This window comes from Podarcis pityusensis (genome assembly GCF_964106645.2).
Source record: "Podarcis pityusensis genome assembly, chromosome: 16".
NCBI lineage: Eukaryota > Metazoa > Chordata > Lepidosauria > Squamata > Lacertidae > Podarcis > Podarcis pityusensis.
Genome location: NC_138041.1, coordinates 30,582,302 through 30,609,428, shown reverse-complemented (window position 1 = coordinate 30,609,428; position 27,127 = coordinate 30,582,302). Strand labels below are relative to the sequence as shown.

The 27,127-nt window shown below is 47.8% G+C and overlaps 1 protein-coding gene across 13 annotated transcripts in view; it reads left to right on the top strand.

The window, feature by feature from the left end:
• The window catches only part of ARVCF (ARVCF delta catenin family member), a 603,654-nt gene that overhangs the window by 451,028 nt on the left and 125,499 nt on the right, over positions 1–27,127 (top strand). For 10 of the 13 annotated variants that reach the window (XM_080985089.1, XM_080985094.1, XM_080985093.1 and 7 more), the window contains 2 exons: positions 3,847–4,349; positions 23,308–23,491. In XM_080985089.1, the coding sequence (XP_080841215.1) occupies positions 3,847–4,349; positions 23,308–23,491 (687 nt within the window). The remainder of the gene's footprint in view (positions 1–3,846; positions 4,350–23,307; positions 23,492–27,127) is intronic. The other 3 variants (XM_080985095.1, XM_080985097.1, XM_080985100.1) reach the window with 1 other exon arrangement.

Here is a 27,127-nt window from a genome sequence, read left to right as displayed (position 1 = left end):
GAGTGCCTTAACCTCAGCATTGAGTAATGTGCGGAACCTTGAATGTGGCTTCTCATCAGACTTTAGTTTTGGTGCCTCCCAGGTTCAGAAGTTAACCAGAGGATGGGAAAGGAGCGTAGCTCATAGTTTGCATGTAGGGAAGTGGGAGAAATTTGATTTGGTTTGCCCTGAAAGGCGACTCTTACACAGTTCCTTGAAACAATACACACAGCCATCCTTCAAAATTCACATTTCTCCAAATTTTGCAAGGCTGTTCTCCAGCCATTTAATGTGGACTGAAAGGCATACATTAGGGGGAAGCATGCAGATGTTCCCTGCCTGGAATGTCACAGCCAGAGCAGCCGTCTTGCATGGGGAAATCTCCATGCTCATTCCCTAAGATCTCTATTTAGCGCTGCCCCGTGGATGCCCAATGCCTGAAACCGCAGAGAGCTATTTGGGTGCCCAGGAATTGAAATTGAAATACTTTATTGTCACTTGTACAACTTGTATACAGTGAGATTACACGAGCACCCCCTACTCAGCTCTCTTAGTCTTAATTCTCCTTGTTTACTGACGCACACACCCCAAACCCGAAAGCCAGTTGCCCTGTTGTTATCTTTTCATTCAGCAGCCTAACAGCCCACGGATAGAAGCTGTTCTTTACCCTGTTGGTGCGACTAATCATGCTTCTATATCTTCTGCCTGAGGCCAGGAGATCAAGAAAGTGCTGGCCAGGGTGTGAATCATCCCTGAGAATTTTCCTCACTCTCCTGAGGCAATGTTCTTCCGCTATTTCATCCAGCGGATTCACAGGACAGCCCATAATATCTTGTGCTGTATTCACCACCCTCTGTAGGCACTTCCTATCAGTTGATGTCAAATCAGCGTACCACACCGTGCTGCAGTGTGAAAGGACAATTTCTGTTGTTGACCGGTAGAAGGAGATCATCAGATGTTGATTGACATTGTTCTTCCACAATACTCTGAGGAGATGGAGTCTCTGTTGGGCTTTCTTAACCACCTGGGTTGTATTTATTTTTCAAGTAAGGAATCATGGAGCCCACCACCCCGCACACTATACAAGATCCAGGAACCACTCACGATGGCATTATTTTGGTTTAAATTAAGCCACAACTTTATTGGTTACAACTGTAAGGGGGTTGGGCTTAGGTCTTGGGTATAGCCTGCATTGGAGGGACGCAGGTGGCGCTGTAGTCTAAACCACAGAGCCTAGGGCTTGCTGATGAGAAGGTCAGCGGTTTGAATCCCCGCAACGGAGTGAGCTCCCATTGCCCGGTCCCAGTTCCTGCCAACCTAGCACTTCGAAACCACGCCAGTGCAACTAGATAAATAGGTACCACTATGGCAGGAAGGGAAACAGCATTTCCGTGCGCTCTGGTTTCCGTCACAGTGTCCCGTTGTGCCAGAAGCAGTTTAGTTCTGCTGGCCACATGACCCGGAAATCTGTCTGTGGACAAACGCCGGCTCCCTCGGCCTGAAAGCGAGATGAGCGCCGCAACCCCGTAGTTGCCTTTTTACCTTATAGCCTGCATCAACTGGCCTGCCTGCTGGTTGATTCTCTAAGGGGCTCGAACCAGTGGCAGACCCTTCGAGTGTCCAGATTTTCCGGGGACAGTCCTGGAATTACAAAAGCCATCCTGGCATCTGAACTGATCCTGGAATGTCCCTATTTCCCCTACCAGTGCTGCCGCTGCTGAGCTCAGGGAGGAAAATCAGCCAGTGCTTCTCCCAAGCGAGAGCAGCAGCTGCGAAGGAGCATCCCGTTGCCTCCCCATGGCCTCTCCCTGGCCACTGCTGGTGGCCTCCTCCCTTGGGTGGCTTGTGGCAGCTGCTGGAGTGCGGGCGAGGCCGAGGCCTCAGATAGGGTGTCCTGGAGAGCCACCTTTGAAAAAGAAAACTGGGGGCCTAAAGGTCTCCATCCCAGTTTGGGGGTCATCAGGACAGAAGCTCTGGCTATTCTGGTTCCTTCTGCCTGGGGCCGAGGGCAACAGCATCGGGAGCGAGTGCGAAACACCTGTTCGCACCATGCACAAAGAGGGTGAAGGGAAACCCCTGCACCTGTGAGTGGCGTTTAGGCGCTCATTATCCCTGCTTCTTACAAGGAAAAATATTGATGTGAATGTAACATTATTATCTTCTTTTATGCTGCAGAATGGAAACAGCTCTCCTGTATAAAAGCAGACATAATGGCTGTTGAGACAGTGTAAATTGCAGCCCTAAAAACTAATGAATTATACATATTCCAATAAGTGCGTCAATAAAAGGGTCTCTTGGTGTGTTTTTTTCTCCCCTTTTTTTCTTTTTTGGCTTTCCTATGCTTACCCAAATTCTTCAGGCTATTTCTGTTTATTGATTTCTCCAGCAGCTGAATATAATCATACGGTGGAAGTGTTTGATAACACAAGCATTAATTGTGGCATCGAAAAAGGCTAATTTGGAGGATTAGTCACCCTGAGAGTCTAACCTCTCAATTTGGTTCAGTCCCTGATTGGATTATATGACCCAGGGGTTAATTAGGGGGTTAGGCCCTCCAGGCGTTCTTGAACTACAAGTCCCATCATTCCTCACCATTCATCATGCTTGGTGGGGCTGATGGGACTTGTAGTTCAACAACACCCAGAAGTCCCACTGGATCAGGCCAGTGGCCCATCTAGTCCAGCACCCTGTTCTCACAGTGACCCAATCAGATGCCCCAATGGCAAGCATGTAAGCAGGAACCAAAGATAAGAGCCCTCTTCCCTCCCATGGTTTCCACCAATTCCTCCAATCTCCACTGTCAATAATTTAAAAATAACAAGAGAAATTAAACATAAACAACTAACCCTTCCATGGCTCATGCTCACAGGCATCAGCCTTCCTGTCCTGTAAAATATGAATATTAATGGGTCGTCTTTAAACAAGTCTTTGTGTAACTCTGCTGGCCAGTTTTAGAATGTCGTGCTTAAATCTCTGATATGTAGTAACTCAGATGTAACAACAACAACAACAATTTATTATTTATATCCCGCCCATCTGGCTGGGTTTCCCCAGTCACTCTGGGCGGCTTCCAACAGAATATTAAAAACATGATAAAACATCAAACCTTAAAAACTTCCCTAAATAGGCCTGCCTTCAGATGTTTATCTGTTTGACATCTGGTGGGAGGGTGCCACTACTGAGAAGGCCCTCTGCTGGGTGCCCTGTAACCTCACTTCTCGCAGGGAAGGAACCGCCAGAAGGCCCTCGGAGCTGGACCTCAGTGTCCGGGCTGAACGATGGGAGTGGAGACACTCCTTCAGGGATACTGGGCCGAGGCCATTTAGTGCTTTAAAGGTCAGCACCAACACTTTGAATTGTGCTTGGAAACGTACTGGGAGCCAATGTAGGTCTTTCAGGACTGGTGTTATATAGTCTCAGCAGCCACTCCCAGTCACCAGTCTAGCTGCCACATTCTGGATTAATTGTAGTTTCTGGGTCACCTTCAAAGGTAGCCCCACATAGAGCGCATTGCAGTAGTCCATGCGGGAGATAACTAGAGCATGCACCACTCTGGTGAGACAATCTGTGGTTAGGCAGGGTCTCTCTAATGCTCTAATGCAGTGGTTCTCAACCTATGGGTCCCCAGATGTTGTTGGACTACAACTCCCATCATCCCTGAGCTCTGGCCTTGTTAGCTGGGGTGATGGGAGTTGTAGTTCAACAACATCTGGGGACCCACAGGTTGAGAGAGGCTTCTCTAATATATGGATGGGGTGGGGTCTGGCTTAGCATTCCTGGATGACGCTCCCAACATAGCCTGTTTAAAGGCACGGTTCTTGTTTTAAAATCAGAATGCCTTCTAATATCTCCCCCTCTTTCGCTTAGCAGGGGTTACGATGACCCGATCGAGACCGAGATCGTTGATGAGAGGATCCCCTATCTGCATGGCAGCTATGCGGCGCCCTTGGCGCAGCCCGAGCGGGGGAGCATGGCCAGCATTGACCGCCTGGGCAAGCGCTCGCCTTCCATTGACAGCATCCGCAAAGACCCCCGCTGGCGGGACCCCGACCTCCCAGAAGTCATTGCCATGCTCAGCCACCCCATCGATCCGGTCAAGTCCAACGCGGCAGCGTATCTGCAGCACTTGTGCTACGAGAACGACAAAATCAAGAAGGACGTGAGGCACCTCAAAGGCATTCCCATTTTGGTGGGCCTCTTGGATCACCCCAAGCCCGAGGTGCACCGCAAGGCTTGCGGGGCGCTCAGAAACATATCCTACGGGAAGGATAATGAGAACAAGGTGGCGATAAAGAACTGCGATGGGATCCCGGCTTTGATCCGGTTGCTGCGGAAGACGAATGACATGGAAGTTCGGGAGCTCATTACAGGTCAGCACCTCTGTTTGTACCTCTGGGGATATGTTTGTTTTTATGGAAAGCTTTTGCTTACTTCAACACCAGTCTGCAAAGTTTGCCGCGGAAGTAGGGGCCGTGGTCTGCCAACCATTTGGTCTGAATTTATTCCTTGATTGATTAATCATTTAGGTAAGGTAGAAAGGTAAAGGACCGCTGGTGGTTAAGTCAAGTCAAAGGCGACTATAGGGTTGTGGCGCTCATCTCGCTTTCAGGCCGAGGGAGCTGGTGTTTGTCCACAGACAGCTTTCTGGGTCATGTGGCCAGCAGGACTAAACCGCTCCTGGCGCAATGGGACACCGTGACAGAAACCAGAGCACACGGAAACACCGTTTACCTTCCTGCCATAGCGGTACCTACTTATCTACTTGCGCTGGCGTGCTTTCGAACTGCTAGGTTGGCAGGAGGTTAATCATTTGCTTGTTGTTGTTGTTGGCATTCATCTGTCTTAGGAAACAACAGAGGAGTGCGCCTTTGGGGGGGGTGAGGTCAAGCTGTTGGATAGTTGCAGCTCCTGTGGTGGCTGTAGAGACCGATGTGGGAGAGACATGTCATTTATTGATGTACAGTTGTACCTTGGGTTACAGATGCTTCAGGTTACAGACTCCGCTCACCCAGAAATAGTACCTCAGGTTAAGAACTTTGCTTCAGGATGAGAACAGAAATCGTGGTCCAGCGGCGAGGCGGCAGCAGGAGGCCCCATTAGCTAAAGTGGTACCTCAGGTTAAGAACAGTTTCAGGTTAAGAACAGACCTCCAGAACGAATTAAGTTCTTAACCCGAGGTATCACTGTATATCTCACCCTTCCACTCAAAGGAGCCTAAACACACACTCTCACACACACACACACAGAGAGAGAGAGAGAGAGAGAGGGCGTGCGAGAGAGCGAGCAAAAAATATCTAAAAACTATCGGCAATGAAAATGCTTCCAGCACAGTTTTGGGCTGGGGCAAGGATCTCTACTTAAAAAGCATGTTTATTTGTTTGTTTGCTATTACATTTCTATCCCACCTTTCTTCCAAGGAGCTCAAGGTGGTGCTCAGCTCTTCCTTGCAGGTTTCCCATAGGCATCAGGTTCACAGCTGTCAACTTTTCCCTTTTCTTGCGAGGAATCCTATTTGGAATAAGGGAATTTCCCTTTTAAAAAGAGAAAAGTTGACAGCTATGATCAGGTTGGTCCCTTTGAGAGCAGGGATGCTGGACTGGACGGGTCGTTGGCCTGGATCCAGCGGGCTCTTTTTATATTTTATTTCATCAAATTTATATACCACTTTATGGTACAAAACAAACAAAACAAACAAAACAGTTTGCAAACTGTGTCTTAGGTTCTTAGCACTTCTCGTTGTACCAAGGCAGCCAGCCAGTCCCTCTCCTATGCCTCTTCCCTGCCTGCCCCCACATTATTCACCCAACATTTGACGGTCACTGGGCATGCTCAGTGCTTTTAGATTTCTGCTGCCCCCCCCCAGTCCCATCCCCCCGCCCCAAGTTATTTTTGTTTCCCCAAGTGTGCTGGTGCCTCCCTTTTGGTGATATTTTGGCTGCATCAGGACCAGCACTCGGAGGACTGAGTTTGCTTTTAGTATATAAGATGTTCTTTTAACTTGAATGGATTGATTGCTTCAGGTCCTGGATTATTTTGCAGACTTTTCTTTAAAAAGGTTCTTCCTTTTTTTAAAAAAAGAAAAAAGAAAAAAAGAGTGAAATCCATTTATTTTTCAGTAGTAATTTGTCAGAGAAGCTAATTTCCCAGAAATATGCACATTTCCTTCCTCGCCCCCCCCCTTTTTTAAGATTCAGAAATGGAAAGGATGGCCCATAATTTGACCTGCATGGATAACTTTTTAATGTTAAATGGTTATCAGGCTTCTCTGCAGTGACAGAAACGCGTCTGAGTTTGCCCTTTCCCCTGTTGAAAGGGGTGGCTGCAGCGGCTTTGAATCTTGATTAATGAATTCATTTTGTGCTCTGAACATGTGCTGTCGGGATTGGGGCCAAACGAATGAAGACACTAGACATGGTGTCAGGAAAGTCATTAATGGATGTTTAAAAAGTAAACAGCAGATCTGGAGAAGGGTGCCACATTTTGCACTAAGCGCATAAGACCAGATCAACTGGATCAGGCCCATGGCCAATCAAGTCCATGATGGCTATTTTTGTGACTCGTGCAGAGTGATACAGCCGTTTCACCCTCGAAGTAGACTCCATACACAAGACTTTGAAGATGACTCTTTACTTGCAGGGTGGCAACTATTAACCAGCAGTATCATCCTAGGTAAAGGTCAAGGGACCCCTGACCATTAGGTCCAGTCGTGACCGACTCTGGGGTTGCGGCGCTCATCTCGCTTTATTGGCCGAGGGAGCCGGCGTACAGCTTCCGGGTCATGTGACCAGCATGACTAAGCCACTTCTGGCGAACCAGAGCAGCGCACGGAAACGCCGTTTACCTTCCCGCCGGAGCAGTACCTATTTATCTACTTGCACTTTGACGTGCTTTCGAACTGCTAGGTTGGCAGAAGCAGCTACCAAGCAACAGGAGCTCAGCCCGTCGCAGGGATTCAAACCGCCGTCCTTCTGATCGGCAAGTCCTAGGCTCTGTGGTTTAACCCACAGCGCCACCCGCATCCCCCATATCATCCTAAGAGCAGCGCAATTCATTTCACTCTCTTGAGCCCAAGAGAGGGTTCTTCTTCCTTCGAAAACTCCTTTGAAGCAGTCCCTAAATTATACCTTTGTCTGTCCTCACCAACTCCTATGGGTAGCATGTTCTCGGAGACTCCACGCTCAACAAAACAATGGCAAAACAACCATCCAAACTCCAGCCTCCACCCCTCCTTATCTAAGACACACACACACACACTTTTAAAGGGAGTTATCCCATTAACAGAGCAAGGGTTCAGCGTTTCTGTGACCTTAATTGGAGCCACAAGATTTTGCAGCTGTTGCATTACATTATGTAGGTTTTCTTTTCCCCAATGCACTTTATGCTTTGTAAAATGCATTTTCTAACAAATACAGTACAAATACTAACTGTTATGTACTGAGTTGAATAGGATCCAAAAGGCAGCAGTCTAAATGGTCCTAGAACAATAGGATTCAGAATGCAGCAGCCTTATTGGTCCTAGAGCAATAGGCTCCAGAATGCAGCAGTCTGATTGGTCCACAGGAGCCACCCAATCCAGCTCCAGGTGGAAGTGAATCCGCAACCTGATTGGCTTACAGGAGAATCCCGGAATTAGCCAATCACATGGGGCCCATTGTATAAATAATGTATGTAAAGCAGACATTCTGGGGGAACTTCCATTCCTCCTCACCACTATGAGCTGAATAAAGAGCATGAAATCCACTCTCGACTCAGAGTATATTTCACTAACAGTCCAGCATCCTGTTCTCACAGTGGCCAAGCAGATGCCACAGAGGGAAACCTGCAAACAGAACCTAAGCAAAAGAGCTCTTTCCCCTCCTGTGACCGCCAGAAACTGAAAGCCTTTCTGCCTCTGACCATGGAGGCAGAAGATTGCCATCATGGCTGGCAGCCATTGATAGCCCATCCTTCATGAATTTGTCCAATCCTCCTTTAAAGCAGTCCAAGTTGGTGACCATCCCTGCCTTGTGGGAGTGAGTTCCGCAGTATAACTGCATAAAGAACTTGCCCCGAATCTGCCCTGAACCTGGCAGCATTCAGCTTTGTTGCTTTCTACCCCCAAATCTAGATTAGTTGTATGAACTGCCTTGGCCTCAGCAATCTCACAGTACAGTGGTACCTTGCGTTATATACGCTTCAGGTTACAGACTCCGCTAACCCAGAAATAGTACCTCAGGTTAAGAACTTTGCTTCAGGATGAGAACAGAAATTGTGCTCCGGCGGTGCGGCAGCAGCAGGAGGCCCCATTAGCTAAAGTGGTGCTTCAGGTTAAGAACAGTTTTAGGTTAAGAACAGACCTCCGGAATGAATTAAGTACTTAACCTGAGGTACCACAGTATTTACTTCGGCACATCTTGAAACTGAGCTACAAGTGGCAGCAATCCTTTTTCTTCTTATTATTTTACTGTGCTTTCTCCCCTGCTCTCCCTGCCCCCCTCAGCATACTGTGACTTGCATATGATCTCTTGGGACTCGGGGGGTGGGGGGGAGCGTTATTTCAGCAGACCATTCTCTCATCCTCAGTGTGGAGAAGAATGAGGGCAGGTCTGATAAGGGAAGTAATACGTTGTGATTCGGCAAGGCAGCGAAAGGTCTTATTTTATCGTGAGCGATAAGGCTCGGCGCAGAACGAATGTCCCCCATCAGAGATACAGGATGTGCGGCTTCTATTATGTGGCTCGGACAGGCAGGCAGAAGTTAGGGGCTTTTAACGAGCTTTTCCGTCATTGGGTACTTACCGCAATGTAATTTGTGTGGATTATTTGAAAATGCTGCAGTGCTGTGGCCACGGGGTCTGGTATTCTCTGCCAGACAAATCCCTAATCCTGTAGGCCAGAAACTCCATTTCTGCAAAGAATTGATTCTAGCTCGCTTTACCTGCAGAGCAGAGTTTACACAGCATATATATATTTTTAACAACTGGGCTTTGTGCCTTTAGTTTCCAAAGAGGCTACTGCAGATTTCTTGCCTGACCTCTTGCAGCTTGGGATGTGTGAGCTTCCATTGGAGGTGAGGAAGGTTCCCATAGTTTATATCTCCTCCCACTCCACCCCCAAGGAATGGCTGCATAACCAACTTGCTGTCAGAGTTATGCAACATTCACACCATTCATTTAAAGCACTATGATACCACTCAGCTCTACCTCTCCTTTAAATCAGAACCAGTGAAGGCGGTGAAGGTCCTGTGTGAGTGCCTGGAGGCGGTTGGAGGATGGATGGCGGATAACAGATTGAGGTTGAATCCTGACAAGACAGAAGTACTGTTTTTGGGGGACAGGGAGCGGGTGGGTGTGGGGGATTCCCTGGTCCTGAATGGGGTAACTGTGCCCCTGAAGGACCAGGTGCGCAGCCTGGGAGTCCTTTTGGACTCGCAGCTGTCCATGGAGGCGCAGGTTAACTCTGTGTCCAGGGCAACTGTCTACCAGCTCCACCTGGTACGCAGGCTGAGACCCTACCTGCCCGCAGAGTGTCTTGCCAGAGTGGTGCATGCTCTAGTTATCTCCTGCTTGGACTACTGCAATGCGCTCTACGTGGGGCTACCTTTGAAGGTGACCCGGAAACTGCAATTAATCCAGAATGCGGCAGCTAGACTGGTGACTGGGAGTGGCCGCCGGGACCACATAACACCGGTTCTGAGAGATCTGCATTGGCTCCCAGTACATTTCTGAGCACAATTCAAAGTGTTGGTGCTGACCTTTAAAGCCCTAAACGGCCTCGGTCCTGTATACCTGAAGGAGCGTCTCCACCCCCATCCTTCAGCCCGGACACTGAGCCGAGGGTTTTCTGGTGGTTCCCTCATTGCGAGAAGTGAGGCTACAAGGAACCAGACAGAGGGCCTTCTCGGTAGTGGCGCCCACCCTGTGGAACTCCCTCCCATCAGATGTCAAAGAGATAAACAACTACCTGACATTCAGAAGACATCTTAAGGCAGCCCTGTTCAGGGAAGTTTTTAATATGTAACACTGTACTGTTTTTAACACTTGATTGGGAGCCGCCCAGAGTGGCTGGGGAAACTCAGCCAGATGGGCGGGGTATAAATAATATATTATTATTATTATTATTATTATTATTATTATTATTATTATTACTCAGGGCTGGCTGGCCTATGAGGTGGACTGAGGAGGCTGCCTTGGGCTGCAAAATCTCGTGAGGGTGGCACCCTTGAAGGTGCTTCACCCACCCTACTGCCGCCGGAGAAGCGAGGAGAAGTGGTGGCTTCTGGTGAGATCTCACGAGAACTCGCAGAACTCTCATAAGATCTCACAAAGATTGTGAGGTCTCACCACTGCCATCACTTCTCCTCACGTCTCCCACCACTGCCGCCAGAGAAGTAAGGAGGAGAGGCTTCGGGCGAGATCTTGTGGACCTCTTGCAAGAACTCACCAGAACCTGGAAGCCACAGCTGCATGATCCCAATTCATACCCTCCAACATTTCTCTAATGAAAACTGAGACGTCCCATTCCATAATGATAAATTTTACTATTTGTATCCCACACATCTTATTGGGTTGCCCCAGCAGTTTGGGCAGCTTCCAACATACTGTATTTTTCACTCCATAAGACGTACTTTTTTCATCCTAAAAAGTAAGGGGAAATGTCTGTGCGTCTTATGGAGCGAATGTGTGGTCCCTGGAGCTGAATTGCCCAGGGGCAAAAAGCAGATCGTGCTTTTTTTTTTTTAAGAAAAAAGGAAGGGGTGTTGAAACAAAGCCGCTGAGCAGCTGATCGGCAAGCGATCGGGAGGGAGATAAGGGACTCTAGCGATAAAGGAGGCTGCCTGCGAGGGGGAAGGTAAAAGCACATGGATCCTCAGGATTTTTGGATTGGGTCATCCCAAATTCACCATCAGATCACATAGCATGTCCATGGCTATAGCCTGCACCAAAAAAATCACGGATCCACTGTTTCATGGGGCTGCAATGGCACAAAAATGTGGTTACAAAGCACGGATCCACATGGATTCTCAAGATTTTTGCATTGAGCTACCCCAAACTCACCGTCAAATCACATATCATGTCTGTGGCCACAGCATGAGCCACAAAAATCATACATCCACTGTTTCGTTCAGAATTTTTTTCCTCTTGTTTTCCTCCTCTAAAAACTAGGTGCGTCTTATGATCAAGTGCGTCTTATGGAGCGAAAAATACGGTATATAAAAATATTAATTTTTTTTAATAAAAAACACCCTTCCCTACTTAGGATTGCATTCAGATGGCTTGGGGGTTGGATGACTCCATACCCTCCAACATTTCTTCAGTGGAAATAGGGACATCCTAAGGAAAAGCGGGACATTCCGGGATCAAATCAGAAATTGGGATGGTTTCTCTAAATCAAGGACATCCCTGGAAAATAGTGACACTTGGAGGGTCTGCCAGTATGCAGGACCTTGGTGGAGGGCTGGTGTTGGGGTGGCAGCAGCTTCCCGTTTTGCCTCACTTGGCAAAAGAGTATAGGCCACCCCAGATACCACCTTAAAAGTCCTGACAGTCCTAGGAACTGTCATTTTTTAAGCTTGCTGAGAATTGTTAGGAGGCCCCTACAGTGGTACCTCAGGTTACAGATGATCCCAGGTTACAGACTCCACTAACCCAGAAATAGTACCTCAGGTTAAGAACTTTGCTTCAGGATGAGAACAGAAATCGTGTGGTGGCGGCGCGGCAGCAGTGGGAGGCCCCATGAGCTAAAGTGGTGCCTCAGGTTAAGAACAGTTTCAGCTTAAGAATGGACCTCCAGAATGAATTAAGTTCTTATACTGAGGTACCACTGTATTCTCCTCCTAGACCTACAATTCTCAGAGTTCCATGTGAAGAGGAATCAACTGTTAAACCACTCTGGGAACTGTAGCTGTAGGAGAGGAACAAGTGTTCTCCTAACAAGTCTCAGCACCCTTCACAAACTATGTCTCCCTCCCCAAAGAAAATGGCAAAGGTTCTCCTGTATCCACTTCCACATAATACATTTAAAACACTATAATACCACTTTAAGCAGCACAGAGCCTAGGACTTGCCGATCAGAAGGTCGGCGGTTCGAATCCCCGCGACGGGGTGAGCTCCCGTTGCTCGGTCCCTGCTCCTGCCAACCTAGCAGTTCGAAAGCACATCAGAGTGCAAGTAGAAAAATAGGTACTGCTCCAGCGGGAAGGTAAATGGCATTTCCGTGCACTGCTCTGGTTCGCCAGAAGCAGCTTAGTCCTGCTGGCCACATGACCCGGAAGCTGTACGCCGGCTCCCTCGGCCAGTAAAGCGAGACGAGTGCCGCAACCCCAGAGTCGTCTGGGACTGGACCTAATGGTCAGGGGTCCCTTTACCTTTACCTTTTTAAGCAGCCATGACTTCCCCAAAAGAATCCTGGGAGGTGTCAAATTATCTTCCAGGGAGGGGAAAATAATCCAGGTTAGATTTCAAAAAATAAGTGGTTGTCATTGTTCTGAGCCCCCAGCCCATTTTTTTATTTATTAAAAAAGCTCCAAACCTTGGAAATGAATTCTGCGAACAAGCCCCTGGCCACGGGGCCTGCAAATTTAATTGTTTGCACACAGAGAACTTAATACGGCGTCTTCTCCTTTCTCAGCCATGCAGAGTAACCGTAATCTTCTTTGAAAAGAATAAACCTTATTACAGAAGCCAGTGTTTCATGTTTACAATAGCTGATTTGAAAATGTGTTGAGCTGGAAATCTTCTGCCAATTGGGACGGCAAGTTTGCGGAGAAATCAAAAGAAGATGTCCCGAATGGTGTGCGAAAAAGAAAAAAAGGAAAAGGGTGTGTGTGTGAGGAAAAAAGCCCTTTGGCACATCTCTGCAAAAACTAATATGTATGATCAAGATAATGTTTAAGCAGGGTAGGAAAATGCCTCCTCTGCAAGGCGCAGACAAGAGAACATTCCACCAGAACATTCCCCTCTTTTCTGTAGAGGGGAAATGTCAGTGGATAAAATTATTTCAGCAGGGATGTTGCATGGGGTTTGCTTTTAGGGTGTGTTGCAGGTTTTTTGTTTTTGCAGCCCCCCACCCCAGTGACAAGGGGATGGAGCAACCCCCTCTATGAGGACAAGTTGCAACGCTTGGGACATTAGTTTAGTGCAGGGTTCCCCAAACCTAGGCCTCCAGCTGCTTTGGGACTACAGTTCCCATCATCCCTGACCACTGGTCCTGCTAGCTAGGGATGATGGGAGTTGTAGTCCAAAAGCAGCTGGAGTGGTGGGATACTGCCAGGGAGACAAAGTCCATCATGGCCCCCAAGCCGGCTGCCGGACGATCCATCGATCTCCCGTAGATACAGTATCAGCAATTAGTGACATGAGCTCCAGAGATAGCTTGCCACATTCCAGAGCTCATGCACACTCTATCAGCAGATAATTCACAGCAGAAGTTGCACGCAGGAGAGCATTATTTACAAGTTTTATTCAGCCTTGATCAGAACAAAGAAAAACATGACTGCCTGCATCAGTGTCTCCAGACACAGAGAGAGAGAAACGAAAACAATAGAAAACATAAACTTCCTGTGAACAGGAAATACGCAGACTCTGTGACTCACAGCCTGCTCCCTTTTAAGGTGAATGGAAATATCCTAACATGGAGACCCAAGTTTGGGAAACCCTGGTTTAGACAAAAGGAGAATAAGAGTTGACGTGGAAGGTCCCTTCCAACTCTACCCTTCTATGATGCCATGAAAGGAAAACAGGCTGGGCTAGTCCAGGGACAGAGTACCTCTGGTCCGCAGGCCAAATTTGGACCAGCACAGATCCCAGTTTGGCCCATGAAATGGTTTCACCCAAATGATACCTGCCCTACACCGTATGTGATGTCAGCTGAGGGGCAGATAAAGAGGTGTCAGGATCAGCCGTGTGACCGAGTTCCCTGGGGAGAGATCTCCGTTGTGCAGCTGATCCCTTTCAAAAGCAGGCTGGAAGTCACTGCTTATCAGCTGATGATAGATAACTTCAGGCCTGCTGATCAGCGTGCTTCAAAGCAGCATAGGCAAGGCCCTCTGCAAGTCGTGTGTGGTGCTTTGAAGTCCTGATGGTTTTACCTGAGGAAGAGGGAAGATACAGATCTGGCCAGATCAGTTTCCCTACCCCTGGAAACCCAACAGGAAAGATGCCCTGCAACATTTTATTGCAGACCCGATCATTCCTAGTGCTTTTGAGGGCCTTTGACAAGATTTCTCATGCTCAAACTCACAACTCCCTTGCTGGACAGATTGCAGATCTTCTAGTTTTAAAGGAATTGGCCTTACATTGTTTGGCCGCTATATAAATAAATGCTTCATAACAGAAAATAGTATGTTCTGTGAAAATACCCAAAATATTGGTTCGTTGACTGGGATCGCTGTGCTTAGGGAAAAACAAAACAAAACCCTTCGGCTTGTAATGAATTCTGGATTAATTACTCATTTTCTTGTTCTCAATGGCTAGCCGTCAGGAGCTAATTTATTCCTTTTTATTTCTATTATATTAATTTGTTTAAATGCTAAAGTGACTTGCCTTTTTTTAAAAAAAATCCATATTACTATAATTACTGCTGTGCCTTGTGTGGACATAAGCTGCAATGTAGTGAGTGAAGTGATTCAAGGAAATAAATACAGTGATTAACGTCCCTGCTGGCAGTAAGTAGCAAAAGACTCTTGGCAGCAGGTTAAAGCAACGCAGAGGAAAGGGCAGGTTGCAACTGATTATTGGAGTCAGGAAGTTTAGATTATTGGAGCCAGGAAGCAGGGTGTTTGTGTGTCCCACTTGGCAAAAGGCCGCCCTCTATTTGCAACTCCTTAGTTTAGAGAAAAAGCGACTGTGGCCACATTTGCACCATACATTTCAAGCATTATGGTATCACGTGAAGCAGCTTCCCCTCCAAGGAATTCTGGGAGTTGTAGTTTGTTACGGGTGGTGACAGTTGCTAGGAGAACCCTGTTGCTACCCACCCACCCAAAGCTACCCAGAGTGGTTTAACATTAAGTCCCTCTTCCCAGGAAACTCTACATGCCATGAGCGGTGTGGTTACGGCTGCTGGCAAATTCACCCGTTTGAACCCTTATGAATCCCACTGCCCCCCAAATCGCCAAAATGCTCCCCTCAGATTCTCACCAGGGGTCCAGCCACATACTGGCAGATCTAGGTTCTGCGATTAAGGTTGATCTGGAGGTCTCGCTCAGCGAACCCATCTGTTAGATGCCATTGGAGCCAGTGTGGTGTAGTGGTTAAGAGTGGTGGACTCGTAATCTGGTGAACTGGGTTTGCTTCCCCGCTCCTCCACATGCAGCTGCTGGGTGACCTTGGGCTAGTCATACTTCTCTGAAGTCTCTCAGCCCCACTCACCTCACAGAGTGTTTGTTGTGGGGGAGGAAGGGAAAGGAGAATGTTAGCCGCTTTGAGACTCCTTCGGGTAGAGATAAAGCGGGATATCAAATCCAAACTCCTCCTCCTCTTCTTCTTCTTCTTCATCTGTTGAGCTGGGATTCCTACAGTTCTACAATTCCTACAACTCTACAATTCTATGATTCTGTGAACCCGCTTCCTCCAAATATTGGGCTCTTTGCAACAAGGAAAGTGATTGGGGAAATACACTACAACGTGTGGGATAACTATTCCTTTGACACGTCGTCTAACCTCTCTTCAAATGTGTAAGAGCGAATGTTCATAAAATAGCCAGTGTCATTGAACCGCCCTGCAGACAAATTGGAGTGAATGTTCAATAAACAGGGCATCTAGAACCACCTAAAGCCAGAGTAGGGAACATTTGGGCCTCCAGCTGTTGCTGAACTACAACTCCCATCAGCCGTAGCAAGCATGGCCAATGGGCAGGAATGATGGGAGTTGTAGTTCAACAACCTCCAGAGGGCCATGGGCTCCCCACACCCGGACTATAATGTCCGGCTAAGGAGGAGGCAAGTTCAGCACCGATCTTGCGTATCCTTTTCCCAGTAGCCACTCTCAGCCACCCTATGTGGCTTTCTAGATGTGCGCTGAGCAGAGCTAATGTGCAGCAAACTGCACCCCTTGAAATGTACACCTAGTCACTGTATCCTATACCCCAAAGCAGGTAAAGGGATGTGGGTGGCGCTGTGGTCTAAACCAGTGTTCCCCAACCTTGGGCCTCCAGCTGTTTATGGACTACAACTCCCATCATCCCTCGCTAGCAAGACCAGTGGTCAAGGATGATGGGAATTGTAGTCCAAAAACAGCTGGAGGACCAAGGTTGGGGAACACTGGTCTAAACCACTGATCAGAAGGTTGGCAGTTCAAATCCACATGACGATGGTGAGCTCCCGTTGCTCTGTTCCAGCTCCTGCCAACCTAGCAGTTTGAAAGCATACCAGTGCAAGTAGATAAATAGGTACCTCTGTGGCAGGAAAGTAAATGGCTTTTTCGTGCGCTCTGGTTTCCATCACAGTGTTCTGTTGCACCAGAAGCTGTTTAGTCCTGCTGGCCACATGACTCGGAAAGCTGTCTGTGGACAAACACCGGCTCCATTGGCCTGAAAGGTGAGATAAGCCCCACAACCCCATAGTCGCCTTTGCCTGGACTTAACCATCCAGGGGTCCTTTACCTTTTTCTTACCCCAAAGCAGGGCGCAAGCAAAATCCCAACTTGGATGCGCCAAAGCTGTTTGGCTCAGCTAAATTTAAAGGAGCCCCTTTCAGAGGTCACTTTGCAGGGAGGAATGTTTTATATCACCAAAGATCTGTTAGTCATCTGGGTCTGTTGGGCTATAGCTGAAGTGCCACTTAAGCGCTGGGGAGCTGGGAGATAAAATTCCTGCTGGCACATGCTACCTACCTAAGAATGGCCCTAAAAGGATTGCAGCCTAAAAGCAGATGCCCTTGGGACGTGTGGGAAGCCACAGACAAGTAGCGACAAGGGTACCGGCTATAGATTCCAGGGAACCTTTGGCCCAGCAAATGATGTTGGAGTCGCAGCTCCCATTGTCCCTGAGCATGCAGAGTTGGAGTCCAGCAACATCTGGAGGGCTGGAGGTCCCTGACCCTTGACATACCGTATTTTTTGCTGTATAGGACACACTTTTCCCCCTCCAAAAATTAAGAGGAAATGTGTGTGCGTCCTGTGGAGTGAATGCAGGCTCCTTGGCTTCAGCGATGGCAACGCGAAGCCTCCAAAGCGCAAAGGGAGCGCTCCGTCCGTGCTCCGGAGGCTTCACGTTGCTTTTGCTGAAGTCTGGAGAGCGAGAGGGGTCGGTGCACACCGGAGGCTTCGGGTGAATGCACCTTGAACGCACAGAATGCACCTTGTTTTAGAGGGGGGGAACAAGAAAAAAAATTCTCCCCCTCTCTGCGCAGCACCCCTTCAGCAAAATGGCAGGAGAAATGGAAGGGGCTCCATTTCTCCTGCTGCTTCGCTGAAGGGGCGCTGAGCAGAGAGGGGGAGAAATTTTTTTTCTTGTTCCCCCCCCTCTAAAACAAGGTGCGTCCTATGGTTGGGTGCGTCCTATAGAGCGAAAAATACGGTAAGTATCAGCTTGGTCCAACCAGTTTTCTTTCCCTACTGGTTCAGGCAGGTTGTAGGGTTGACTGGTTTCCTTGCATACCAATCACAACATTACATAATCTGTCATAATTATTTCTGGTGTCCTCACAGAATATTGATCCTTAAAATAGGCCTACCATATTCACATTGAGGCATAGAATCATAGAACTGTAGAATTGGAAGGGACCGTGAGGGCAGGAATCTTTTGCCCCATGTAGAGCTCAAACCCACAACCCTGAGATTAAGAGTCTCATGGATTACAAGCAGCTAGCTATGGCTGAACCACTGAGCCTAGGGCTTGCCGATCAGAAGGTTGGCGGTTTGAATCCCCGTGAGGGGGTGAGCTTCCGTTGCTCGGTCCCTCCTCCTGCCAACCTAGCAGTTCGAAAGCACGTCAAAGTGCCAGTAGATAAATAGGTACCGCTGCGGCAGGAAGGTAAATGGTGTTTCCGTGTGCTGCTCTGATTTGCCTGAAGCGGCTTAGTCATGCTGGCCACATGACCCGGAAGATATCCATGGACAAACGCCGGCTCCCTCGGCCAGTAAAGCGAGATGAGTGCCGCAACCCCAGAGTCGTCCGCAACTGGACTTAATGGTCAGGGGTCTGTTTACCTTTAACTTTGGCTATGGTGCATTTTGCGGGAGGCAGTGGAAGACAGGAGTGCCTGGTGTGCTCTGGTCCATGGGGTCATGAAGAGTCGGACACGACTAAGCCACTAAACAAAAACATGGTGTATTTAATCGAAAGTGGTAGCACTCACACACTGGAATTCCCTGCCTATCAACATCAGGCAGGTGCCTTCTCTATAGTCTTTTTTGGTGCTTGCTTAAAACATTTGCCTTTAGGCAAGCCTATCCAAATATGTAGAATGCTGACGTGTGTTTAGGTCTGCTTTTTCACTTGGCGTCAACTATTATTATTTTGTGAAGGTTTTCAGTACAGTGGTACCTCGGTTTTCAAACGTAATCCGTTCCAGAAGACCATTCGAGGTCCGAAAAACTCGAAAACTGAGGCGCAAAGGGTGGTCTGAAAATTCAGTGGAGAAAATTGGAAAAAAACTCAGCAGAAGCCGTTCGACTTCTGAGGCGCGTTCGAAAATGGAAGCATTTACTTCCGGGTTGTTGGCGTTCCAAAATTGGAACATTTGGCTTGTAAGACGTTCGAAAACCGAGGTACCACTGTAGTTGATTTTAACTGTTTAGTAGGCAAAAATCGTGAGAATTGCTGTTTTGAAAATCGAAAATACCTGGCAAGTAATGACTTGTTATTAGCTTTGGGGAAATGTGAGGCCTTTTGGAAAGGTTACTTTCTGCCTGATCTGCCCCTAGGAAGTTTAAAGATGGCGTCTCCTATTAAATTTCCAGTTGGCCACTTAGGTCTCAGGTACATAATTCTGCTGAGAGTTTGCTCTTTTTTTTTTTTTTTTTTTGCAGGGTCTGGGTGTCCCTGCAGCATGCTAAGTAAAGAAAAGAGGGATTTCGAAATGGAGAGCTTTCACTTGGGATGCTCTCGGGTATTGCTTAGCATTTATATAGCAATTTTGGGGGAGGGGTAGCATTATTACTTTGCCGTCTCTCCCTCCTCCATCCTGACAGTAACTCTGGGAAGTAGATTATTATTATTGTGCTGTTTTACTGGGGTGGAACCAAGCCTGAGAGAATGTGACTCTCGCAAGCATCTAATTCTCTTGCTTTCCCTCCCTACTCCAATCTCACTGGAGGCAGTGCGTTTAAAGCGTTTACATTTGCAATCTCGATTCCAAGCAACAACAAAGAATTAAATGGAGATCTGCAGCCCAGGATCTGCAACGAGAAATGTAGATTAGGCGTGTATTTATTTATGTATTTAATAAGGGGTTGGGAGCCAGTTCTGGCCAGTGGGCCAGATCCTTTCTTCTCTACCACTCATGAGTCAAAGGTGACAGGTGGGTGGGGCCAAATTTCAGTCACCTGATGCCGCAATGACGTCAGGTGATGATCGTCTTCAAAGCACCACATAGGGCTAGTGAATTGCCCTGAGCTGTGATCTGAAGCACCGTTGATGTCCTGGAATGAAGAACTCGAACTCAGTTGGTGGTTTCTGCCCAAATCTTTAATACTCAGATCAATGTTATGCATAGGCAAAACACTCTTCAGAGGCAAAGTGTTGGTCTACGCTTGGGTTGCGAACGTGATCCATGCAGAATGCACGTTCACAACCAGCGCATTTGCAACCCACAGCGGCGCATCTGCGCACACACGGGTTGCAATTCGCCGCTTCTGCGCATGTGCAAAGCTCAATTGAGTGCTTCTGCACATGCGCGACCACCGAAACCCGGAAGTAATTCCGGGTTCCTGCGGTCCGTAACCCGAAAAAACACAACCTGAAGCGTCTGTAACCCGAGGTATGACTGTACACATGGCAACGCAAATAAAGATGGTGATGAAACAATGAGACACAAACGCGCGCGCGCGCGCACACACACACACACAGAAACAGGACTGTACATGGGTTGTAAGAACTCTGGAGGCTGAGTTGCTGGTGTGGGTGAACCAGAACCAGCTTCCATTAGCTATGGAGGTTGAGGTGGAGCCCATACCTTGTACTGCAGGTTTTGGCAGGGGCGGAGCAAGTGGGGGGTGGGTTGCCCTGGGTGCCATCACCGAGGGGAGTGACATTTGGCACACCGCACGCCCCCGACTCCCACCTAACCCGAGCAAAGATTGGCTGAGGGTCAAGTCCCCCATGGAGAACCTGGCCAAGCAGCTGATGCAGCCGGTGTGACTTCAAGCCTGGTTTCTGCAGGGATTGCTGGGCAATCAAGTTCTCAGCATGGCCAATCCAGCTGTGTGTCTTCGTGATCCACACCTGATCATATACAATGTCAGGTCTGGGGCAGGTGGGGGCGGTTCGGGGAAAACAGCGTCATGGACCAAACTGGGACTCATGTCAAGACAAAGTTGGCCCACAGGCTGGAGGTTCCTCATCCTGATATAATAATAATAATAATAATAATAATAATAATTTATTATTTATACCCCGCCCATCTGTCTGGGTTTCCCCAGCCACTCTGGGCGGCTTCCAACAGAATATTAAAATACAATAGTCTATTAAACATTAAAAGCTTCCCTAAACAGGACTGCCTTCAGATGCCTTCTAAAAGTCTGGTAGTTGTTTTTCTCTTTGATATCTGGTGGGAGGGTGCTCCACAGGGCGGGTGCCACTACTGAGAAGGCCCTCTGCCTGGTTCCCTGTAACTTGGCTTCTCGTAGCGAGGGAACCGCCACAAGGCCTCGGCACTGGGTTCTTCCAGTTTTTCCACACAATGATGCCCAAGGTGGCTAGCAATAAATAAGGTAAAACAACATGAAACAATCCTATGAAAACACAAGCCAGTTGCCATTGGTGGCTTAGACTGGGGTGGCTAACCTGTGGCCCTCTCCAGAAGTTGTTGAACTACAACTCCCATCACATCAGACTCCTGGCCACACTGGCTGGGGCAGATGGGAGTTGGAATCGAGCAACCTCTGGAGAACCACCCCTGGCTCAGACCTGCAGAAGGCAAACAAGTCAGGGAGCTTGACAAGAAATTTATTGTCTGTCCTAAAAAAGAACAGGACAGAGACCAGCCTACCCAAAGTTGGTGTGCATTACAGCTTCTTGATATGTACACCTTTCAGTTCTCCTATAAGCTTAGAGAAAACTGATGGGCATTTCTTTGCTTATATACAGCAGGAATAAACACAGATTTACAGACCTATGCATTCAAATTTATTGCCTTATATGACTGGGATAAATCACACATGCAGATTGAGCATCCCAGTCGTGGAATGAGATGCAAATAAACAGGAAGGTCATCAAAAACCAAAGAAGGGAACATCGGAAGCTGCCTTATCCCAAGTCAGTCCATTGAGGCCTATCTAGTTCAGTATTGTCTACACTGATTGGCAGCAGCCGTCCGATGTCTCTCCCTGCCTTACCTGGAGGTGCCAGAACTTGAACCCGTGATCTTCTTCATGCAAAATAGATGTTGCACCATTAAGAAATGGTCCTTCCCCATAACATTTGGAAGAGGGCGAGGGGAGAAGGAATGAGAGGGGTGGGGATGAATTTCAGAACTCACTACAGTGGTACCTCTGGTTGCGAATGGGATCCATTCCGGAGGCCCATTTGCAAGCTGAAAAGAACGCAACCCCTATCTGAGCGTGCATGGGTCGCAATTCGCCGCTTCTGCGCATGCGTGTGGTGTCATTTTGCGCGTCTGCGCATGCACGAGCGGAGAAACGGGTTACTTCCATGTCACCGTGGGACACAACCTGAAAACGCGCAACCTGAAGCAAACGTAACATGAGGTATGACTGTAGTTCTAAGCACCTTCAACCCAGACTTCAGTTTACTGTAGATTTGTTTTCATTGTTTCGTGAATTAACGTTGCCAGCTTTTACGTACATCCCTGCTTAAGAGCACGGGTGGGGAATCTTGGCTCCGGGGCCAAATGCAGCCCTCTATGCCTTTCTGTGTGGCCCTTGGGATTCTCCCCAGGCCAAACTACTCACCAACACTGCTTTGTAGCCCTCCTGGAGCGGGTTGCTGTTGCTTTGGCCTGCCTGGAAATTGTCCTTGCACTCCAATAATGCCTCTTGCTTGCCTGGGTAGAGGACAGAGAGGGCTGTGTGCAGAAGCTAGCCTATTTTATAAAGGCAACATTTACATGTGTTGCTCCACCTACTTTTGGTCTTGGCCCTGCCCACCACTGTCACGATTGCCCGGAAGGGAATGCAGCCATCAGGATGAAAAAGGTTCTCAGCCTATGCTCAAGGGGCTGAACGCTAGGGCTGGGCGATATATTGATATATTGTGCAAAACTGGTTTGAAGTTCATATCGTGGTATCGGTTTCATCATTTTTGACCTGGCAATATATCACTAATCACGATGTGTGTGTGTGTGTGCTATGCAAAAATCACAATGTGGGGGAAACGGTGAAGTCAGTTAGCCAATGACTCTACAACCTTCTTTCAGACATTGTGATACAGTGGTACCTTGGTTCTCACACTAAATCCGTTCCAGAAGTCCGTTCCAAAACCAAAGTGTTCCAAAACCAAGGTGTGCTTTCCCATAGAAAGTAATGCAAAATGGATTAATCTGTTCCAGACTTTTTAAAACAACCCCTAAAACAGCAATTTAACATGAATGTGACTATCTAACGAGACCATTGTCCATAAAATGAAAGCAATAAACAATGTACTGCAGTCACACAATCAATGAATCAATCAATCAGTAGGTGAAACGGGTTCCTCAAACTCACAAAAAAGAGCCACAAAAACGCAAAATAGCAAAAACAGACAGACCTCAGCGTAACACTCAAAACGGAAGTGTAGCACTCAAAATGGAGCACGTTCAGCTTCTGAGAAAAGTTCGCAAACCAAAACACTTACTTCCAGGTTTGCAGTGTTTGGGTTCTGAGTTGTTTGAATACCAAGGTGTTTGAGAACCAAGGTACCACTGTATGTCATTATATTGCGATGTTTAGCTAGTGGTATATTGCGATGTTGAAAGCCAGGTATCTGCCAGCTCTACTGAACACCTGCCTGGATACTCACATTTATGCAGTGCTGTTGGCACGGATAAGATGGCTGCAAACCAACGGTTAAAAGATCAGAAAGGCAGCAGTCCCAAGAAACCATGGTTTGCTGTTACAAACCATAGTCAGTTGAAACACAGTTTTGGTTTCGCTGTAATGCTTGAACCAGATTGTGCTTGAATAATATTCTCCACAGCAACTTAGCAACACAGGTTCCCATGACTCTCCGCTGCCATTTTCTCTTCTTCAAGGCACCCTCTGGAACCTGTCCTCCTACGAGCCCCTCAAAATGGTGATCATTAACCACGGTCTACAGACCCTGACCAACGAAGTGATCATCCCCCATTCCGGTTGGGAGAACGAGCCAAACGAAGACTCGAAGCCTCGAGACGCCGAGTGGACAACCGTCTTCAAGAACACGTCAGGATGTCTGAGGTGAGATTGGTGCAGGGTGATTGCGGCAGTTGGGGTGAAGAAAGCAGGAAGGGGGGAATGTTTAGAGATTCACATTTTGCCCAAAATCTGCATAGGAGCAAAAGGAAGATGGTAACGAAACATTTAAAAAATCTTGGCTTCTGTTACACCTCAAGTTTTCCATTCTACGTGTTCAGAAATGTTGTGTTGATAATCATAGCTGTCAACTTACAGATTTGAAAATAAGGGACCAGCAGCCTTGAAAATAAGGGATCAGCAGCCAAAATAAGGGATTTTGCTTAGCTTATGCGCGTCGGGGCTGCCGTCGTCCTGGCGCGAGGAGTTCCATCGGCCCTTTCCCGCCCGAGAGAGAGGGAGGGAGGAAGAGAGACTCTCACCCGCGAGCCCGGCATGAGGCGGTTGCGGCGCTGCGGTGGCCACTGAAGCACCACCCTTCCGCATCCCTCCCCATCCCCTCCTCTTCCTCCTCCCTCAGGCCGCCTCCAGCTTCCCCTGGCAGTGTGGCGGAAGTTTCGCAAGAGGGGGGCTGCCTGCCCACCCGCTGCCACCCGTCTCCTCACAACACGCCCCTGGGGGGGGAAGGGAGAAACGGAGACGCGGCAGCTCGTGCGCGCTCTCTCTCTCATGGCGGAGGACCCCTCCCGAGCTGGGCGAGCATGAAACCCGGGAAATTTAAGGGACATCATCAATCCGGGACAGCAGTGGGACACGGCGCTGGGATAAGGGAGTTTCCCGCCAAATAAGGGACGGTTGACAGCTATGGTTGATAATACGGAGTCCTGAACGACCTGGATCCAGGTTTCCCTGTAGCAGCTTCCTGAGCCTTGATACCCCATCTTGATCACTAAGGTCACGCGAATCTCAAGACTTCCCTCCTCCCCTCCGTGGGTTCTTTAAGTAACTTTTTAAACTACGTATTATAAGTCCATCCCATTTCCAATCCTCCATTGTATCCAAAGTCTGTGTAACATTGCAAGCGTTATTTAAAACCTGCCAAAGAGTTCAGATGTTTACAGTGGTCTTTCAATAATAATGTAAATTTGTCCCATTCTTTGATCCTCCTGGATCCTGAAGACCTGGCAGGTCTTTGCAGCTGTTTCAGACTTCCTTGATTGGCCAGTCATTGTTTCGGACGGCTTTTAAACGTCTTTTATTGTGTGCACATTGCCCTGCACTGCCCTGATAATTTTAGATAAATACAAGCGTCATCCCCCCGCCACTTATAGGGGGTTACATTACGGGCTCCCGCGCACATAACTGAAATCACATAAAGTGAGGTGCATGCTCTGAAAAGCCTCTACACGCCCTTTCTCTCCATCTCTCTCTCTCCTACTCTATCCCCAATCCAGATCTAAATATCTATCCCCAATCAAAATCAAAATGGAGGCTGCGGCTGCACTTGTCGGCGCATCAGCTGTTACCTGAGGAGGCTGAGCAGCTGAAACAAAGCGCCACTGCACCTCCAGTCTCTTAGGGGCTTCCTCTGCCCTCACTGGTGTCCTCTTTGGGTCTCCTCACAAGTCACAAGGACTCTCCAGCTCTCTCCTGCCATTTCCGGGTTTGAATGAAATTATTTGCTTATTTCCCAGCGCTGCCCGTATACGCAGTCATGTGTGAGTGGGGGTGGGGGTGGTTATGCCTGTACTTTTACAAATAAAAGCAGTACATTATTAAATTTCTACCCCTGCCTTCCAGAGAAGCCCAGACGGAATGTGTGCAAAACATTTGCCTGCGTTTTTGAACTCCTGTCTCTCCATATGTGCCGTTTTTAGGTTAGGCCAGTTTTTTATGAATGATGTGTCAGAGCCACAGTGAACAGAGTGGACTTCAGTGGCTAGCTAAGGGTATTTTATTTAATTGGTTACTGCATTTATATCCCACTTTTTTTCCCTCGAAGGAGCTCAAGGTGAATTACCTGGCTCTCGCTTTCCTCCTTTAATCTCCACACCAACCCTGTGAGGTAGGTTAGGCCAGGCACTGACTAGCCCAAGGTTGTGGCCTTGTGGCCAAGTGGAGATTTGAATCCTGGATCAGGATGTTTCATACAGGAATTCACAAAATTCAAATTCCGCAAGCATCAGGAAACAGACCTGTCTTTTCCTTATCTGTAGCATTTCTCTGCACATGCCAGGATCGTGTCTCAGCAAAAAGAGTAAATATTGGCCAATCTCATTTCCAGACTCCCCTTGTTTTTTTTAAATTTTGCCTTCCTGACCAAAAAGCATCCAAAGTGATTCTCTTGTGCTCCCAGAACTCAAATTTAGGCATCTTCTAATAACAGAGACTTCTAAACGCTGCCAGAGCAGTGGTAAATTTGTGATTGATCATCCATGCAAGGGGGGGGGGGGAAGATGAATGTTTATTTTTAGACTTCCTCGAATGGAGATAAGTTTCCAAAAAGCACACTTACATCAGCTCAAACTTAATCACGACAGCTGAGGATCACCTCGTGGGTCTTAGGATGGGGCAGAGGCCAGTAGGTTGATGATGTCTCCTCCATGCCAAATTTATATTTTGATTAATAAAGCATTTATTCCTTTCGAATGAAGCGCTCGGTGTGGCTTACAACAAATATTAAAGGGAAACAACACGCAAGAGAATAAGGCTTTACTCGCAGCTCCCTTACTTGAGAGTAAACCCTGTTGGATCCATTTGGACTTCCTTCTAAGCACACGTGGTAAAAAAGTTGGAACGGCAGATAAAAGCTTGTTCTCTGATGTGTCCCTTCCCTTATATCAGGAATAGGGGACCTCTGGCCCTCCTGATGTTCTTGAACTAAAATTCCCATTATCCCTGGTCATTGGCCATGCTGGCTGAGACTGATGGGAGTTGGGCCCCATCCACACTATAAATTTAAAGCAGTATCATACCACTTTAACAGTTGTGGTTTTCCCAAAAGAATCCTCTTTAAGGGTGCTGAGAGTTGTTCGGAGACGCCTCTTCTCCTCACAGAACTACAGTTCCCAGAGTTCCTTGTGAAGAGGAATCTATTGTTAAACCACTCTGGGAATTGTAGCAGTAGGAGAGGGAACAAGGGGTCTCCTCACAACTTACAGCACCCTTGAAAAACTACAGCTTCCCCAAACCCCTCTTCCCAGGGAAGACTGGGAGCTGTAGCCCCAGGAGGGGAACAGCGCCCTTACCAAACTACAGTTCCCGAGATTCTGTGGGGAAGCCGTGCCTGTTTAAAGTGGTATGATACTGTTTGAAATGGCTCATTGGAGTCCAACACCATCTAAAGGGCCCATGTCTTAAGTATTCTGTAGACAGCCTTGAAGATGGAATGTTTAGCAAGTTAGGAGAAGAGGAATTTTTGGCCTCATGTGGAATTACATTTCTTTCTTTCTTTCTTTCTTTCTTTCTTTCTTTCTTTCTTTCTTTCTTTCTTTCTTTCCCACCGATCTGGCTAGGTTTCCTCAGGCACTCTGGGTGACTCCCAACAGAATATTAATAATAATTTAAAAAGCGATAAAACATCAAACATTAAAAACTTCCCTAAACAGGGCTGCCTTCAGATGTCTTCTAAAAGTCAGATAGTTGTTTATTTCCTTGACATCTGATGGGAGGGCATTCCACAGGGCAGGCGCCTCTACCGAGAAGGCCCTTTGCCTAGTTCCCTGTAACCTCACTTCTCGC